The sequence below is a fragment of the Spinacia oleracea genome, chromosome 1 (genome assembly GCF_020520425.1).
Source record: "Spinacia oleracea cultivar Varoflay chromosome 1, BTI_SOV_V1, whole genome shotgun sequence".
NCBI lineage: Eukaryota > Viridiplantae > Streptophyta > Magnoliopsida > Caryophyllales > Amaranthaceae > Spinacia > Spinacia oleracea.
This window is the reverse complement of record NC_079487.1, coordinates 115,054,329-115,073,350: the sequence shown is the minus strand read 5'-3', so window position 1 is coordinate 115,073,350 and position 19,022 is coordinate 115,054,329. Positions and strand designations below refer to the sequence as shown.

The 19,022-nt window shown below is 43.0% G+C and overlaps 1 protein-coding gene across 1 annotated transcript; it reads right to left on the bottom strand.

Annotated features, from left to right (window-relative positions):
• Window positions 1-9,725: 9,725 nt before the first annotated feature.
• LOC130466143 (uncharacterized) lies at window positions 9,726-13,542 on the bottom strand. The gene is made up of 4 exons (XM_056834850.1): window positions 13,469-13,542; window positions 11,214-11,332; window positions 10,083-10,478; window positions 9,726-9,992 (listed from the first exon to the last, which is right to left on the bottom strand). Exons 1-3 carry the CDS (start codon window positions 13,500-13,502, stop codon window positions 10,251-10,253), a joined length of 381 nt encoding a protein of 126 aa, XP_056690828.1. The 5' UTR covers window positions 13,503-13,542; the 3' UTR covers window positions 9,726-9,992; window positions 10,083-10,250.
• Window positions 13,543-19,022: the final 5,480 nt, after the last annotated feature.

Here is a 19,022-nt window from a genome sequence, read left to right as displayed (position 1 = left end):
TTATTAAGAAACACAAAGGATTAAACAACACAGTAAGAAAGTACAAACACGACTTCAATCACCAACACCTTTAGACAAGATAAGCTCCTAATCATCCTAGCTCCTTGGTTTCAACCTAGAGCTTGGTAATTAATCCTGCAAAACATATTAACTCTGTCCCCACCAAGACAAGTTCAAAGAAAAAATCAACGGAAATCTGAGTATACATTATCCAACCTGAAATGTATTTGATAGCTGACTCAAATAGTTTCAGTTTATGTTTATGTATTCTGTTTTGAAAAGCAACTTCATTAATTCAAGATATTTGGAAAACATTACATGATATAAACATTTTATTTTCTTTGAAATCCATTTCAGGAACTCTTATTATTTGTTTGGGCTCCCAATTGATTCCCAATTGGGCCACTAAGTCCAAAGCCCAATGACTCTAAACAAACAGCATCAAACCTACCAATGGCTAGTCAGCCATCCATTAAAACCCAAGGCCCAAAAGCAATAAATGACCTATGGGCATTTATTATGCAAACACTATAAATAGGCCGCCAAGGCTCACACCTCAAGGTACGTCCAATTGATCGCCTTAAGACTACTCTTCTAGGGAACTTCTCTCTAGAATCCGAGCATCGTTCTTACTTAGGCATCGGAGGGGCTTTCCTCGGAAACACCCCCGAGGCTAGTGACTTTGCTCTTGTGCAGGTAAATTCGGACTCTACTCATTCAACAAGCAAGATCTTCAACGCATACAAAAGGGCCTTCATTCGAAGCCCATTGTTTCCATCTTTACAACACCGGAACAATTTGGCGCCGTCTGTGGGGAAGAACACTTCAAAGCCTTTGAAAGACGTCAATCACCTCTTTCCGCGAAAATGGTAAATGATGTTATTAACAACAATGATGACGATATGATGGTACGGTCAGATTCAGAATCTGACCAAGAGGAGCACCCTCAATCGATGGCGAGGTCACAGCCAAGCAGAGCTACGACCGCCACAAATGCAGGACCTCCGATTCCAACTAGGGAAGAGCTCACTGCGGCCATGACCATCATGCAAAACTTCCTCTTCAATGAGAAGCAGCAAGGACTGGCAAATGACCGCAGAGAAGAGAGGAGGACCAGGCGAAGGCTGAACGAGCCACCCAGTGCAGAAGTGTCCAGACCCGAACGAGAACTCCTTCCCTTGACAGGTACACACTTGACGTCGAGGTGGATGGAAAGCACGTGGGACACCCAAAAAAGGGCACAACAGCAACCAGATTGGTTTGCGAGACCATCGCCTACTCCAACAGCTCTCCAAAGCGAATCGACTACTCGTAACACTCGGGTCCGAAGCTCGGTGCTCAGCAGGTTGAGGCCCTCGGTCCACTCAAGGTTAAGACCCTCGATCCATACGAGACTCGGGGTGGGAGAGCCAAGCAGATCTGGCGAACGACCCGAGGTCAGTAGCCGAGAGAGAAGAAGAGACAGGAGGCATGATCGAACCCCTAGCCCCCATCGTACGCCCGAACGTTCTAATCACAGAACCTCGGCAAACGAAGGCATCAGGGCTAGACTCGGGAAAAGAATCATGACTCCCACGTCATCCCCTTTCTCGGACGAGCTGATCATGGAAGAAATACCGAAGGTAAGACTGCCAGCGCATCTAACCTACAGCGGAATCACAGATCCGAGGGATCATGTCATCTCCTACGAGCAGCAAATGTTCTTGAGTCCCTACTCCGAAGCATGTTGGTGTAAATATTTCCCAACCACGCTAACCGGAGTGGCGGGAGAGTGGTTTAGATTGCTGCCGAAGGGATCGATCAAGAGCTGGAAAAAGCTGAAAAAGAGATTTTGCACGCAGTTCGTGAGCAACAATCGCCCCGAGCGAACCACAGCAGAACTGACCTCAATCCAACAAGAAAGAGACGAAAGTCTGAGAGAATTCATGGCCAGATTCATGAAGGAATCAACAAACATACCAAACTTGCAGCCAGACGTGGCCATCTTCGCCTTGAAGCACGCGCTCCAGGAAGGGAAGTTCCGTGACGAACTCTCAATGAAGAACCCCTCCAGAATAGCTGACGTGCTCCAAATGGCTGATGCGTTCATCAAAACCGAAGAGTTCAACAAGGCCGCTGCAAGATTGAAGGGATCGTCGGATCCGAGAGACACAAAGAATACCCAGAGCAAGCCCGAGGGCGGCTCAAGGAAAGGGAAGGAGAAAGTAGGAGCTAGAGAGATGAGCCCGAAGAAAGACGGGAGAAGGGGTGAACTTCAACCCAAATACACTAACTACACTCCACTAGATCTGCCCCGAAAAGAGATCTTTAGCCTCAACAGAAATGATGAAAAGTGGAAACTACCGGGGAAGCTCAAGTCCAACCCAGCTCGGAGAAACAAGAACAAGTGGTGCGAGTTTCATGATGACTTCGGTCACCACACCGAAGAATGCAACTCGCTGAAAGACAACATTGAGGACCTCGTTCGCCGAGGCTACCTGAAACAGTACTTGTTAGACCGAAGGGAGGAAAAAGAAAAGGCCGCCAGTGGCAAACAACATGAGCAACCCCAGAAGAGGGTCTACGAAGCAACAGGACACAAGAAAAACGACATCCTGGTGGTGTTCGGGGGGCAAAAGTCTGGCCAGGCCAGCAAGAAACACCTAAGAGCCCTCTCCCATCGGGTCAACTTCAGCGCGGTGGGAGACAACCAGCCACACCCCCCGAACATGACCTTCACTGCTGATGATTGTTTCGGAGTCCAGTACAAACATGACGATCCTCTAGTCATTTCCATGGACCTCAATAACCACAACGTACATCGAGTGCTAGTCGACGGAGGAAGTGCCGTCAATATCATCTTCAGAAACTGCTTCGAGCAGCTGATCCTCGAAGAACCAGAGGAAGCACTGACGAAAGTCAGTTATCCTCTGATCGGATTCAACGGATCCGCAGCTATCCCTCGAGGAAAGATCACCCTGCCAGTCACAGTGGGAGAAGGCCAGGCAGCAAAAACCCTTCGAGACGAATTTCTGGTGATGGACTGCGACTCCGTATACAACGTAATCATGGGAAGAACCATGATTCACAAGATGCAAGCAGTCCCCTCCACATACCATCAGCTGATGATATACGTCTCGGATGCAGGATTCGCCGAACGAATCAGAGGTGATCAAGAAGTGGCGAGAAGAACCTGCCACACTGCTGTCCGAAAGCCCAAACTAGGGGACGGCCCCGAGGAAGAAAAAGGAGCTACGGGAGAGGAAAGCGAGGCAAAAAGGAGAAGAGCAAGCACGAGCAGCTTGTCTCCCGCAGAAGTTGATGCCCGCCCCGAAACCCTATCTCCCGAACCAGATCAAGAAATGGAGGATATCTTCCTCGAAGAGGATTCAGACAGGAGCGTCCGAATAGGCAAGGGCCTAAGCTCGGGGCTCCGAATCGATTTGATCCAATTACTCAGGGATCACAAAGACATCTTTGCATGGTCAGCAGCAGATATGCCAGGGATAAATCCGAAGCTGATTTGTCACAAGCTGGACGTCAACGCTGAAGCTCGGCCAGTCAAGCAAAAAAAGAGGAACTACTCCTCGGAGAAAAACAAAGCCATCGCCGAGGAGGTGAAAAAGTTGCAGGAGGCCGGATTCATTGAACCATGCATGTATCCGAAATGGCTGGCCAACGTGGTGATGGTCAAAAAAGCGAACGGCTCCTGGCGAATGTGCGTGGATTTCACAGACCTGAACCGAGTCTGCCCCAAAGACTGCTATCCCCTGCCAAGGATAGATCAATTGGTTGACTCCACCAGCGGCCATGCACTGCTCAGCTTCATGGATGTCTTTTCAGGCTACCACCAAGTATTCATGCACCCCGATGACAGAGCAAAGACAACGTTCATCACAAGCGCAGGAGTGTTCAACTACAAAATGATGCCTTTCGGCTTGAAAAATGCCGGAGCCACCTACCAGAGGCTAGTTGATCACGTCTTCGCCGACCAGAAAGGGAGGAATGTGGAGGTCTATGTGGATGACTCCATCGTAAAAAGCATCAAGGAGGAAGACCATGTCAAAGACTTGGCAGAGACCTTCGGAAATCTGTGGAAATACAGCATGAAGCTGAACCCAAAAAAATGCGTCTTCGGGGTGAAGTCAGGGAAATTCCTCGGATTCATGGTGAGCGAAAGAGGAATTGATGCGAACCCGGACAAAGTCCAAGCGGCATTGGATTTACCCGAGCCGAAGACCAAGAGAGATGTGCAGAGGCTAACCGGCAGGTTAGCCGCACTAACAAGGTTCATATCAAAAGCCTCGGACAAGGGAGCCCCCTTCTTCAAAGCACTGAAACCAAAGAACCTCCCCGGAGGAGAAGCAGAACCAGTCAAGAAAAAGGGGGTCCCGAGGAAAGTGGATCCCGAACTGATATGGGAACAGGAGCAAAAAGAAGCTTTTCAGCAACTCAGAGCCCACCTAGCTCAACTGCCGACACTGGCCAGACCAAAGGAGGGGGAAACCCTGTACCTATATGTCGCAGTTAGCCCTGGAACCGTCAGCGCAGTGCTTCTTCGGGAAGAAGAAAAGAAGCAACAGCCAATCTACTTCACCAGCCGAACACTCACAGGGGCCGAAACCCGGTACCTACTCATCGAGAAAGTCGCATATGCAGTAGTGGTAGCTGCACGAAAACTGAGGCCATACTTCGACTCCCACCAGATCACAGTACTAACTGACCAACCGCTCGAGAAAGTACTCGACAAAATAGAGAGGTCATGAAGATTGGCTGCCTGGGCCTTCGAACTATCAGAGTTCGGCATCAAATATCAGCCGAGGACAGCAATCAAAGCACAAGCATTGGCAGACTTCTTGGCCGAGTGCTCATACCAGGAAATGCTGGATGATACGAAAAGCACTTGGGAGGTCTTCACTGACGGATCTTCCACAATAAACGGCTCAGGAGCAGGAGTTGTACTAATCCCCCCGACGGGGAAAAGCATAGAGTATGCATTGAAGTTCGGCTTCAAAGCAACTAACAACGAGGCCGAATATGAGGCCGCAATCGCAGGGATAGAGCTTTGTTTATCCTTGGAGGCCGAGCATGTTTGCCTCAAAACTGATTCCCAGCTTGTAGCCAACCAGATCCGAGGGGAGTATGAGGCCAAATGGCCCAGCATGACAGCTTACTTAGCAAAAATTAAATCCTTAACGTCAAAGTTAAGATCCTTTGAAGTCATTCTCATCCCCCGGGGACAAAACACGCAAGCAGACGCACTGTCAAAACTCGCAAGCTCAACACTCATCGACCTAAACAGGTCGGTCCACGTGGAAGTTCACCAAGAGAGAAGCATTGACTTGCCACCCACCACAGTATGCAGCTTACGTACCAAACCCAGCTGGATGGACGCAGTAGTTGCATACAAAGAAAGGGGAGAACTTCCCGAGGATAAGCTGCAGGCAAGGAAACTGAAAAGATTCAACAAGTGGTTCATCATCAGCGCCGAAGGAGAGCTCATGAGGAAATCATTCTCTGCTCCGCTGCTAAAATGTGTGGGTCCAACAGACGCTGACTACATCCTAAGGGAAATCCACCTCGGGATATGCGGAAACCACATCGGAGGCAGGACATTGGCACATAAAGCCCTTCGGGCTGGGTACTGGTGGCCCACTATGGTTTCCGAGGCAAAGCAGATGGCAAGGAAATGCGAGAAATGCCAAAAGTTCGCACCAGCCATCCATCAACCAGCTCAAACCCTACAATCAACACTGTATCCCTTACCATTCGCACAGTGGGGGTTAGACATCATTGGTCCCTTCCCCTCAGCGACGAACCAGAAGAAGTGGTTGATTGTAGGAGTCGACTATTTTAGCAAATGGATCGAAGCCGAAGCTGTCTCCTCCATCACCGAACCTCAGGTCCGCAAGTTCATATGGCAGAACATCATCACAAGGTTCGGCATACCAAGACTGATGGTCTTCGACCACGGGAAACAGTTCGACAACACCCCGTTGCAAAAGTGGTGCAAACAGTTCGGCATACACCTAGCTTACTCGGCAGTCTGCCACCCACAAAGCAACGGGCAAGCCGAAGCTGCTAACAAACTCATCCTCAATGCACTCAAGAAAAGAGTCGAGGATGACAAAAACAAGTGGTTAGAAGAACTACCCGGAACGCTATGGTCCCTTCGGACCACTGAGAAAGAAGCTACCAGGCAAACACCGTTCCACCTTGTATATGGATCCGAAGCTGTAATCCCTGTGGAAATCGGAACAGAAAGCCTGAGGATCCAGGCATACAACAGGTATGATGGGCTCCAAGGAGAAAGCAACAACCAACTTCTGTCTGAAGCTCTCGATCTACTGGACGAAGCTCGGAACGATGCAAGGACACTCAACGCAGCCTATTTGCAGAGGGTCAACAAGCATTATAACCGAAGAGTCAACGCCAGACCCCTAAAAGTCGGTGATCTAGTGCTCAGAAACGCCGCCTCGGTTCAGAAAGGACGGATCCATGGCAAACTCTCAGCCACTTGGGAAGGACCATACATCATCCATTCCGAAAAAAGGCCAGGCACGTTTATGCTGAAACAGTTAGATGGAACAATTTTGAAGAACCATTGGAATACCGATGTTCTCAAGAAATATTTTGTATGATCTCTGTCTGTAAACCAAGTAAGTTGTTTAATGAGAAGAGGAAAGCCATTGGCACCATGTGTTTCATTAAACTTATCTCTATATTTATTGTCCCCTTATATATATATGCAGCCTCGGATCTGATCAATCCGAGACTAAAAACAGGTTGACTTTGCCCATTCCTTGATAAAATGCAAGAAATGACCAAATCATACACTTCAGGGAATCGTCCAGAATCCTCGGATTCGCGATACCCTGATAAAATTTGTTCGCAACAAACAGTCGCTCGAATCAAGTTATAAAACTTCGGCTCAGATCCACGGATCGCCAAAGACATAACTAAGAGGCAGACTAGCGATCTCTTGCCCAGGTTTCCGAACCACAAGAGATCGGAAGAACAATCCAGACCTCTGAGCAGATCGACGGATTTGAAGAGTCTGGAAACTAAAGAGTCTCTTAGCAGATCTACGGATTTGAAGAACTCGCAAAACTAAAGAGTCTCTTAGCAGATCTACGGATTTGAAGAACTCGCGAAACTAAAGAGTCTCTTAGCAGATCTACGGATTTGAAGAACTCGCGAAACTAAAGAGTCTCTTAGCAGATCTACGGATTTGAAGAACTCGCGAAACTAAAGAGTCTCTTAGCAGATCTACGGATTTGAAGAACTCGCGAAACTAAAGAGTCTCTTAGCAGATCTACGGATTTGAAGAACTCGCGAAACTAAAGAGTCTCTTAGCAGATCTACGGATTTGAAGAGCTCGCAAAGTTAAAGAGTCTCTTAGCAGATCTACGGATTTGAAGAACTCGCAAAGTTAAAGAGTCTCTTAGCAGATCTACGGATTTGAAGAACTCGCAAAGATTAAAAGTCTCTTATCAAATCTACGGATTTAAAGAGCTCGCAAGATCAAAAGGTTTTCAGCAAGTCTACAGAAAGAAAAGCTCGGAGAGTCTACGGATTCAAAGACTTAAAATTGCGAAAGTACAAATTGAAAAGAAGCAGTCAAGTAACAAACATTCATTTTTCATTCAATATTTGGGGGAAGTACAAAAACATTGAAAACCTCAAAAATTGAAAACAAAATGAAAACAGTTAAAATCGGCAGCCATCAACAGACAATACCGGCCTACCGAAGTACTAAGAAAGCAAAAAGAAATGAGTACAACGCAGCGCCGAGGCAAAAGGGGGAAAGGCAAGCACATATTCGGAAGTCCTCAACTGGAACCGACCGACTCTGAAGAAGACGACTGCCCGAATCCCTAACTCTTGGGAGTCTCAGGAGCAGCCCCCAGGGGAGCATCCTTCGAAGAACCCCCAGCAGTAGTGTCACCTTCGGAAGTCGCCTTCTGGGCCCGAGCCTCTGCAAGAGCAGCCTGGCGTTCAGCTTCAGCTTCGTCTCGATCGGCCTGGCACTCCACCAAGTGATCCTGGGCCCTCATCCAGAGCGGAACCTTCTCATTCCAAGGAAAATGAGGCATATGCTTCGCGAACATCCGCCGAGCACCCAGGATGCCATTCCAGTATTGCTCCCTACACTGATCAGCAGTGTAGAGGTCAACTCTCTCTTGCTCCAACTTCCGAATGGCAGCATCCTTCTCTCGGATCTTCAGCTGGAGAACGGGCACCTTGTCAGCTTGATTCTGAATAATCTCCCGATGCTTGACAAACTGCTGAAGCCTCGCCTCCGCTTCCTGGCTCTGCTTAATGGCCGCCTCAAATTTAGACGTCATCTCCTTGAGAAGACTGTCTTTTTCTTCAAGTTCGCTCGCAAACTTGGCGGCCATTTCTCTCCTCTCCCTGTCGAAGGAAGCTATCTTTCCAGCATCCTCTTCGACCTGGAAAGTGAGCTTCCCAACTTCGGCCCCGATCTGTTCAGTCGATTACCTAGCCTCACGACTGTACTGAAGGTACAGTTGCTTGACCTCCACCAGCTCGGTGAAGAGCTGCCCAGCCTTCTGGTCCAAAATAGGGATATCACGAGCATAAGCCTCCTGATATCTCCTCAGTTGTCTCTCCTCAACCGAGCTACACTCGGAAGCGAACGAGGACCAGAAAACAGCCTAGGGAAAGAAGAAAAAGATGAGGAAAAGTAGAAAAAGAAAAAAAAAGAAAAAAAAAAAGAGGAAAAGTAAAACACAAACGAAACTCAAAAGAGAAAATCCAACACTTACCTCATTCAGATAGTATTGGGCCATCATAGCTGGGTTCCTCTCCTCAGCTCCAGGAACCCTCCACTGCGGGTTGGCCCGAAGAAGATTCTCCCGTGCAGCTTCGGGACCCACCAAAGATCCCACATGAGCCATGGGGTTCTCCCCCAAAACCGGAGCTCTAGCATAGCGAGCCATCGCCTCCCTTACCTCCTCGGGGATCCTTTTCAGCGGAACATCCGAGCAAGGGTCAGCGTGGATCAGTCTATCCAGGGCCGAGGTCGAAGTAGAACCCAAGGTCGAGTGGCGCCTCTTCCTCGTCAGACCCTGTTCGGGTTGCTCCTCCTCAGCAGAAGGGACCTCCTTCTCAGCTTCGGGAACCTCCATGCACTACTACAAAAAATGGTAAAGAGACCCTTCCTAAATGGCCAAAGAGACCTCCTTTCAAGGGGTCTCTATCTCAGAGGTCTCTTTGATAAAGAGACCCTCTCTAGAAGAGGGGGTCTGTTTGTTAAAAGCTAGAGACCTTTCACGTAAGAAAGGAGGTCTCTTATGTAAACTTGGTCAAAAATATTTTAGAAGGGAAAGAGACCCCATATTAGAGATATGAGGTCTTTTGTTAAAAATATTCAGACCCCTTATGTAAGATAGGAGGTCTCTTTGATTTTTTTTATTTTTTTTTATTCAAGAAATTAAGACCTCATATATAATATAGAGGGTCTCTTTGTTACTTCTAATATTTTTATATTTTACAAATTAAGACCCCATATGTTAGATATGGGGTCTCTTTGAATTTTTTATTATTATAACTAGAGAGCCCTTTTTATACCTAACGGGTCTCTTTGCAAATTTTTTTATTAAAAAAAAATCGATATTACGTACGTAACTACGTACACCTGCTGCTATAATACGTACTTTGTAATAATTCGAGAACTTCCATAGTAATCGATATATTACCCAAAAAAAAATAAAAATCCCACAAGTAATGCTCAAAACGCAAAAGCTTTACATTAATTGTAATTTGCATAAACGTCTAAGCTTTATATCGCAATTTCAAAAAACGTAAAACAAAAACCAGTTCCAAAATATAATAATTCACAACTTATCAACAATTGGAACCAAAACTCATGGAGTTATTTCCATACCATCAACTTTGTTTTCTTCATCCGCTTCTTGCTTGAGCAAATACTCGACCCACATGTCTCTAACCTCATCCGCATTTTCCGATGAATAAATTTCTTCAGAAAACTGTAATAAGTAGCATAATTAGTAGTTAAACAAATGCATTGTTCTATAATAGTTAACAAAGTAGGTAAAACCTCAACAAACAAAACATACAGGTCAGGAATTTGTCCACCCTTTAATCAGAAATTTGTCTGCACTTCTGCTAAAAAAAATTGGCCATTCTGTATTTGTGATGAACATTTCAAGCCCAAACTTTGTGCACCAAGAGACAAGATATCATCTAACCGGCAAAAATATTTGTTGGATCTCTAAAAATTGAGCTTATTCTCTGCAATTGCGTTCTGGGCTACCATGGAGGTTAGAATGCTTTGAACTTTTATGAATGCAATTGCTGCTATATTGCCTAACAAGTTCAGTTACAGGTACTGCTGGTGCTGTTGGAGTACTTCCCATGTCCTTTGTTTTGTTAAGCAGAAACGTCCCAGACAAAATGGTTACAAATCCACACAATTCTGTAGCTATTTGTGAACCATTCTGTGAATCCCAATCCTGAAAAATTGAGCAAATACGAGCAATGTACATCATAAAAAGACAGCAAAAGATAGCACGCAACTGAATTAACTTGTGCACCATATTCCAATATTAAGCTTCTGGATCGTAAGAAAGATTTTTCATGTACTTTACAACAGGCTAAATGCTAACTTATTATGCAACTAAATTAGGATAACTTTGACAAGACACTACCAGCACAACAACCGGGCAACATGGAACTGGGACATGTAGATCCTTCAAACAAAACACCACATTAACCAATATCAGGTTATATATCCCAACTTAAAAGCAATAAATAGCTCCTTAAAACTAGCAAGAACAGTTTACACACTGCTGTACAGAAAATCAGATCAGATCAGGTTAGTTACATAAAATCAGGTTAGTTACATAAAATCAAGTTAGTTAAAGCTAGCAGAACAGCAAATCAGTTTAGAACTCAGCACATTAGAGCAAAAAAACACATCAGCAAAGCAAAGAATAGTTCGTAAAGTAGGACAGAAACAGACTAGTACGCAGAGCAGATCAGAAGCAGAACAGAAGACGAACAAAAGCAACTGAAGTACATTATATCACAGTTAGAAGCATAAAACACTAACTTTAGAGGTTGATCCTTGGCATAAGGAAATGCCCTTTGTTTGTGTTTCTCTTAAGCATCAAAATCAACTAAATCTTAGATCCATTATTGTCTTCGTGATTAGTGAATTCCTCTAGAACTTGTTGCGTCAATATTACCTTCAAATTTAAGTTCTTCAAGATGTTAGATGCTGAAAAGGCTTGTGGCAGACCAACCCCGTAATCTCCATAAGAGGGTTGATAATTTCTTTTTCCAACGATGTTGTCTTTTTTCGCACCTGTAGAGTGAGATAGTAAAATATTTAATAAGTAGTCCAAAATACATTTTGCAAATCTTATTTCTAATACAATGTGCAAACTTGGCAACCAATCAAAAGGAACAAAGTAATTTGGACATAAAAAAGAGTAAAAGTGATATATTTGATTATATTTTGTCAATTTAGTGAGGCGTATAGTTGAACAACTAATTAGCATTAATTATATTTAACTTTAATGATAATGATGCAATATAAACGATCAACATCATCAACCACACTATTATTGTGTAACTACGTACATTATACATTTCACAATATCATCGCATACACTTATTTTGTAGTCAACAAACAATTAAATTTCATCTGTTCAAATTACGGAGTATATACGTCAGGATATGGTCTTGACATCAGGTTAATTTCTGATAACTTTTCCTTTATTAAAAAACATTCACATCTTTATAATTTAAAACACTTTTAATGAAGTACGTGAAGAAAAAACACTCTGGTGAAAAAAGCAATGACTTTATATGTTTCTGACTATTTTGTTCAAAAATCAGACAATACTACTCCGTATGAAACGACACAAATATTTTAAAGTTGCATGTAAGTGAAAAATTTGGAGTTAATATGACCTGAACCTGTTCAAAAGTAGATGCTAAAACTCCAAGTCTTGCAAGTTGTTGAATTTGTGTTATATTTTCATTTATATTCATTACTCTGTATGTTGCTTCAGAGAACTACACGAAATAGCAAAAAGAGAAGAAAAAATTGAAAAATAAATCAGTAAAATTGAATCCAGTACGCTAAAAAAACACCAAACATATAGTATAAAACATGTTTGAGATGAGTACTTAGATTGAAAAGGGAGATTGTTATGAAAGGTTAATTAAAAGAAAAGGCTGAATGAAAATACGTAGTGTCGAATGGACATACGAAATAGATATTGCTTTGGAGAAAGTGAGTCAATGAGAAAATTGAGGGGGTTTCACACTACCGAGCCATAATGCCATATATTGAAGCATCTAATATCCTTGACATTTCATCAACCATTGCTAACTTGACAAAATCATAAAACTATACAATTAATACCCCATTATATAAACACACCAAATTCATGCAACAGTAACACCAAATTGTATAAACACCCACATTCCAGGTTCTCGATCAAACTAACTACTATTAATTAATAATCCAACTTCGAATTGAATAGGCATACACATTATAGTTCTAGATCAAACGAACTACTCATTCAAATAATCCAACCTATACCAACCAATTTCTTCTATCCCAACTTCGTTACACATTTTTTCTCAAATCAATGAATAAAAATCTGAATTTTACCAGAAGATTACCTATACTCAGATTTCCGATTTTTATTCAGATTGGGATAGAAGAAATTGGTTGGTATGTAAGTGAAAAATTTGGAGTTAATATGACCTGAACCTGTTCAAAAGTAGATGCTAAAACTCCAAGTCTTGCAAGTTGTTGAATTTGTGTTATATTTTCATTTATATTCATTACTCTGTATGTTGCTTCAGAGAACTACACGAAATAGCAAAAAGAGAAGAAAAAATTGAAAAATAAATCAGTAAAATTGAATCCAGTACGCTAAAAAAACACCAAACATATAGTATAAAACATGTTTGAGATGAGTACTTAGATTGAAAAGGGAGATTGTTATGAAAGGTTAATTAAAAGAAAAGGCTGAATGAAAATACGTAGTGTCGAATGGACATACGAAATAGATATTGCTTTGGAGAAAGTGAGTCAATGAGAAAATTGAGGGGGTTTCACACTACCGAGCCATAATGCCATATATTGAAGCATCTAATATCCTTGACATTTCATCAACCATTGCTAACTTGACAAAATCATAAAACTATACAATTAATACCCCATTATATAAACACACCAAATTCATGCAACAGTAACACCAAATTGTATAAACACCCACATTCCAGGTTCTCGATCAAACTAACTACTATTAATTAATAATCCAACTTCGAATTGAATAGGCATACACATTATAGTTCTAGATCAAACGAACTACTCATTCAAATAATCCAACCTATACCAACCAATTTCTTCTATCCCAACTTCGTTACACATTTTTTCTCAAATCAATGTATAAAAATCTGAATTTTACCAGAAGATTACCTATACTCAGATTTCCGTCCGTCCCATCCACCATTAACTCGTTAAATTAAATTCGTACAAACACCTGCACACAGGTTCCAAACCCAAAAATTATACTTAGTATGCATGAATTGACAATTTTAATGATTAAATTTTAAAATTATTATGAATAAACCCCCAATTAAAAGAAAGAAAATTCATAGTCAAGCAAATATCGTAGAAATAAATAGTTAAAACTTACTCCCTCCGTATTTTTTTAAGAGATACACTTGCCTTTTCCGGCCGTATTTATTTAAGAGATACACTTGCCATTTTTAGTAACTTATCAACCCCACCATCTAATTAAATAATACATCTAATATACCCTATCACCCACCATCCTATTAAACAAATATTTTCATAAACCCACCCCACCCTCCACCCACCAAAATGACATGGTCCCCACATATTTAATTATTAAAATATCTATCCAACCCCACTTGCTTTATTATTTTATTTCATTCAATTATTCTTCTTAATACCCGTGCCCGGCCAAGTGTATCTCTTAAAAAAATACGGAGGGAGTAAAATCAAATTGGAAAAGACAGAAACAAAACTTTAAATCAAATTGGAAAAGATAGATGAACCTATTTAAAATGTCAATATAGCAAGTGAGAAAAAACAGGATTAATCATACCAACACAATTTTCTTCTTGGTGGAGGAAATTGATTAACTTATATTTGATTTATAAACTTTTTAAAAGTGTTTGATCAGGATGGAGTTTAAAGGATTAATTAGGGGGAGGGAATGGAAGTTTCTGGTGGAATCCATGGGATGGAAATCAAATTTAATGGGTTGAGGATTTTGAAAGGAGAGAGGCGATATTAGAGGAGATGAGCGATATGAGCGATATGAGGTGATTTTGATGAACGACGTGAAAGAAAATACAGTACTTGGAATTTTGAAATATAAAAAAAAAAATTTAAAAAAAATAACAAAAGGGGACACGTGCATTCTATATTTCTTGCATGCATCCTTGCTATTAAATAGTAGTATAGATTAGAATAGTTAATATACCCATCTGAATTCAAAGTATTCTTAAACTACTGAGACCAAGAAGAGCTATAGTTGATTTGAACAATATCAGAGTTGAAACATCCACTTGTGAGTAGTATCTTGTAAGTAACTCGTTAGCAACAAACCACGAGCAGTTGAAAATACATCTACAAGGGACTGTTGGCATATATCAGATAACATTGCACGAGCTTAGTATGATCTTCTCCAAATTGAAAATGCATCCATAAGGGCATCGTGGCTACAAACAAATAAACGCAAGAGGCTACAAAGGCTCCTTGTTTCGCTCTTCTGATTGTGCAGTCATACTACTACACAATATAGGGGAGAAACCCGTGAAAAAAGACCATGTTGATTCAAGTCATTAACTATGCAAATATTTCAAGTCATGGACTACGCAAATTCCAATTAATAGTGGCGGAGTTCAGAAGATATATACGTAAGAATACTTCTATAGTTCTTGAACTAATAGTATCAACCTCACATAGTTCCCCAGAAAAAAAAACCAGTCCCTTGGTTGAGTGACGTAAGAAAATAGTATGCAAAGTTTCTCTGGGGGGTCAACATTATTATATCAGGAATGATGAATTCAAAGAAATGCTCAGTTGTACTCTCTGCACAAATAACATCCCTCTCCATGAATAAACAGAGACACCTAGAAAGTTCAGAATGGATAATACTATAGACCAATCTATATCCCAAACTACTTGAAAGTTACAAATGCCAAACGCCCAAACTTCACATTTCCTATGGGATAATTGACTGAAGAACAAACACAAGGGTATTTCTAAGTTCCAACAATACCTAAGAAGACACTCTCCAAACCAAACCTGCTAAAGCTCAATAAAGTCACACAGAGAACCTTTCACATTAATTGGAGTTTGAAACCAAGCAATCAACAACTTAAACCAACAATAATTATCTGAAGAAACAAGAACTGTATCCAGTTTAAGCAAATTGAAAAAATTACACATTTTCTGTTGTTTATTCCTTTAAAGAACAAAATTGACAAAAAAAAAACCATAGCTAACAACACATAAATCACGAAGTTCAATTGAAAACGCATTAACATAAATTTATCAGCAACAAATATAAAATTAGAGCTAACAATATCTGCAGCAATCACAAATTAACTAGAAATGCTGAAAAAATGAACAAATCTTTGCCCTAATTGACAAACCTACGCCTCCAAGAAATAATACCATCCAACAAATTATGACATAACTAGAAGAAATCATCAAAAATTGAGGAGAAAGAGAAATACCAGTGATACCTGAAGTATAAATTTGAGAATGGCGAGGAATTTCTCCATAATTTGCTTCTTTCAATCGCAGATCTGCACCAACATGTTCTCAATCGTCGTTGTTTTTAGGGGTTTTTGCTGAAGCTCCATATATTTTTTCTTTTTGAAGATTATTGTAGGTTGTGGAGGAGAGAGACATTAACATTAGCTAGGTTTTGCTGAGAGAGACTGCTCGTTTGCGGGTAGAGGGAGGGAGATTGAAATAAGGAGGAGGGGTGTAAAAAGAGACCCGTGTTTTGTGAGAGAAGGTCTCCTCTTTCTTTTAAAATGGGGCCCACGAAATATAAGAGATCCGTGTTCTATGATAGTAGGTCTTTTCTTTTTCTATACGTGATATAAGAGACCCGTTTTTTGGGATAGGAGGTCTCCTCCATCAAAGAGACCCGCTATTTAAATAAGGGGTCTTATTTAAGGGATCTCTTTGCCACTTTTTGTAGTAGTGATGTGAGCTTCGGTGAGATCCACCATCTCCTTATCTGGACTTTTCTCCCTTTCGAGAGAAACGTCAGCAGATTCCTCCTTCTGCTCGGCCACAATAGGGACATCCGAGCCAGGAACAAGGTCGGCTTCAATCGCCTCCATCACCTTGGTTATATCCTGGATCTCGATCCCTAAAGCAGCAGACGGCTTCAGCGGAGAGGGGATGGTATCTTCCTCAGCCAACGGTTGGTCCACGGGCGGCAGTTCCGCAACCACCACACTCTTCAACTTCTGCCCTAGCAAGGGCATGAAGTGAAGGAGATTCTTGGGAGGAGGCATGACTTCCGAAACCGCTTCCTACAGGGCAAACGCTCAAAGGTCAGTTTCAGAAAAGGAGAGAACGGACTACAAAAAGCTCCAAGTCAGAACAAATACCTTCTCCGAGGACAGAGAAGCCTTCGCTTTCTTCGGATGCGCGGAAGGCCTCAAAAGAGTGCTACCCTTCCTTTTGCGCTGATCCTAAACAGAGGAGACCAAGGGTCAATAAATGTAAAAGAAGGCAAAGGAAGGAATAAAGCAAAAACCGTGAAGTACCCGGTTCCTAGATAAAGAGATATCTATCCGAGCCGGAGATGAAACCGAAGGAACGGCACGCGGCACAGCGTCAGTCCTAGGACCCTAAAAAGATGGTCCAGGACCAAGACGTTAGCCGACGGCCAACCAGAAAGAAAGACAAACAAAAGACTTCGAGATATAGAAACACTCACCGGATCCGAGGTTGTCCTCAAATCAGGGAGCACGACCTTCACTGGAACAGCTTCGGGAGAAGAGGCAGAATCCCACGGATCAGCTCGAACTTCAGATATCCGAGCGACACCCGACGGAGACAGCACGTAATCCTTCAAGCGAGGATTACGAGGGTTCTCTTTTCCGAACTTGTAATCAGGAGCCGAGTCGTGAATAGTCTTCAGATCCAAAGAAATGCCCAAGACCACAGGATCAACGCAGCTAAAGCCGTACTCTGCAGAAATAAAGCACAAAACAAAGTCAATAAAACGAGACAAAAAGGAGGAGGACAAACTTACTAAAGCACGGTCCCAGCCGAAAGACACCTACCCCTGTCAAAAATCCTGCTGAGACCGTCAACAGCAAGAATGTCCTCCTGCAAGATATAGTTGAGGTTCGGGAGCCAGTTGGACGGCAGTTTGTAGTTGTCCTCCCGAGCCAAAAACCACTGGAGGAGATCCACGTAGTGGTGATGGTTCCGATCCGGAGCAGCCACGCTTCGCATATCAGGATCAGGAGTCACAAACCACTTCGGAGGGCGGTAAAAATGTGGATGCTTCGGATCTGTCGGCACGCGAACGAACAACCACTCCGTCTTCCAATTATGGTCAGAGCTGAGGTAAGGGTAGGCCGTAATGTAGTTCGGCTCCCCCTTCCTTTGGGACCTTTTGTTGATAATGGTCCACCAACCATACCCATCCCCCTTGGAAGCGTGATTGAAAGACAGATCGTGCAGATCCCGAAACACGGCAACAGAGCAGGGAAAGTTAATAAAATCGCACACCCATCTAAATCCGATGATGTGCCTCATAGATTTGGGGGTAAGTTGGGCCAAACTGATGTTGTACGACACCAGGAGCTCGGAAACGAAGGGATCCAAAGGAAAGCGGAGACCGTTCTCCAAGTGATGAGTATACATAGAGATGAACCCCCTCGGCGGATGAGTCACCCGAGGACGCTCTTGATCGGGAAGCTCGCACCAGTACCCCAAGGCGTGCTGGATTCCGTATAACTCTTCGGCCCTCCGATGGTAGTTCCCCAGCTTCGCCTCCACCAACCAGTCACCGCTGACCGATTTTTCCAAAGGACCATCGATCTTAGTGGTCTCATGCAGGATCGGGGCATACTTGCCCTGCGGATCAGCTTCAGTCCAATGAACTGGAAACTCAGGGTAAGAGCGGCGCACACCCGAAGAACCAGCTTTCTTACCAGAAGTTACGCGTTCAGACACGCTAGACCCGCCAACAACATCATCTTTGGAAGCATCCCAACCAGTCGAACGCCTCTCCACCGGCCTCTCCGAAGGCCGACCCCTCGAAGTTTTCGGTAACCTTCCCGAAGGCGCGTTCTCCCTCTCACTAGAGGAGCCAACGACGAACTTGCTTTTGCCCCTATTCTTTGCCATGGCCGCGAATTCTCGGTCTAGGGTTGAGATTGAGGGGTAGAAGGAAAAACGAAGAAAAAAGGAGAATTCAGAAACAAATTACCTTTTTCCGAAGCGGAATTCGCCGATAAAACGAACAACACAAGTTCCCGAAGTCTAAAGTTGGCCGAATTTCGTAGATCTGAATAAACTTAAAAACTGCGATCGCCGGAATTTAGAGAGAGAATGGGTTTGAAAGAAAGAGTAAAAAGTTCGAAAGGAGCAAAGCACCCGGTATTTATAGAAAAGAAAAGGGGCGCATCAACTTCCTCAAACCCATGATCTCCACGACACAATACAACTCCCAACATTTGTCATCAATGCAAATCGTCTCTTTTCAAAAAAGAGAGGGAACTTTCGGACTTCTGACAGCTGGAAACCCACCCATTTAATTCTAAATGGACCGGGTCTGGGGGGCATGTTGTTTGGGCTCCCAATTGATTCCCAATTGGGCCACTAAGTCCAAAGCCCAATGGCTCTAAACAAACAGCATCAAACCTACCAATGGCTAGTCAGCCATCCATTAAAGCCCAAGGCCCAAAAGCAATAAATGACCTATGGGCATTTATTATGCAAACACTATAAATAG

Coding starts and splice junctions, on each gene's coding strand:
- LOC130466143 (XM_056834850.1), bottom strand. CDS start 13,502: ATGGTGGATGGGACGGACGGAAATCTGAGTATAG. Junction 11,333..13,468: donor GGACGGAAATCTGAGTATAG/GTAATCTTCTGG, acceptor CTCACTCTACAG/GTGCGAAAAAAGACAACATC. Junction 10,479..11,213: donor TGAAGAACTTAAATTTGAAG/GTAATATTGACG, acceptor TCAATTTTTCAG/GATTGGGATTCACAGAATGG.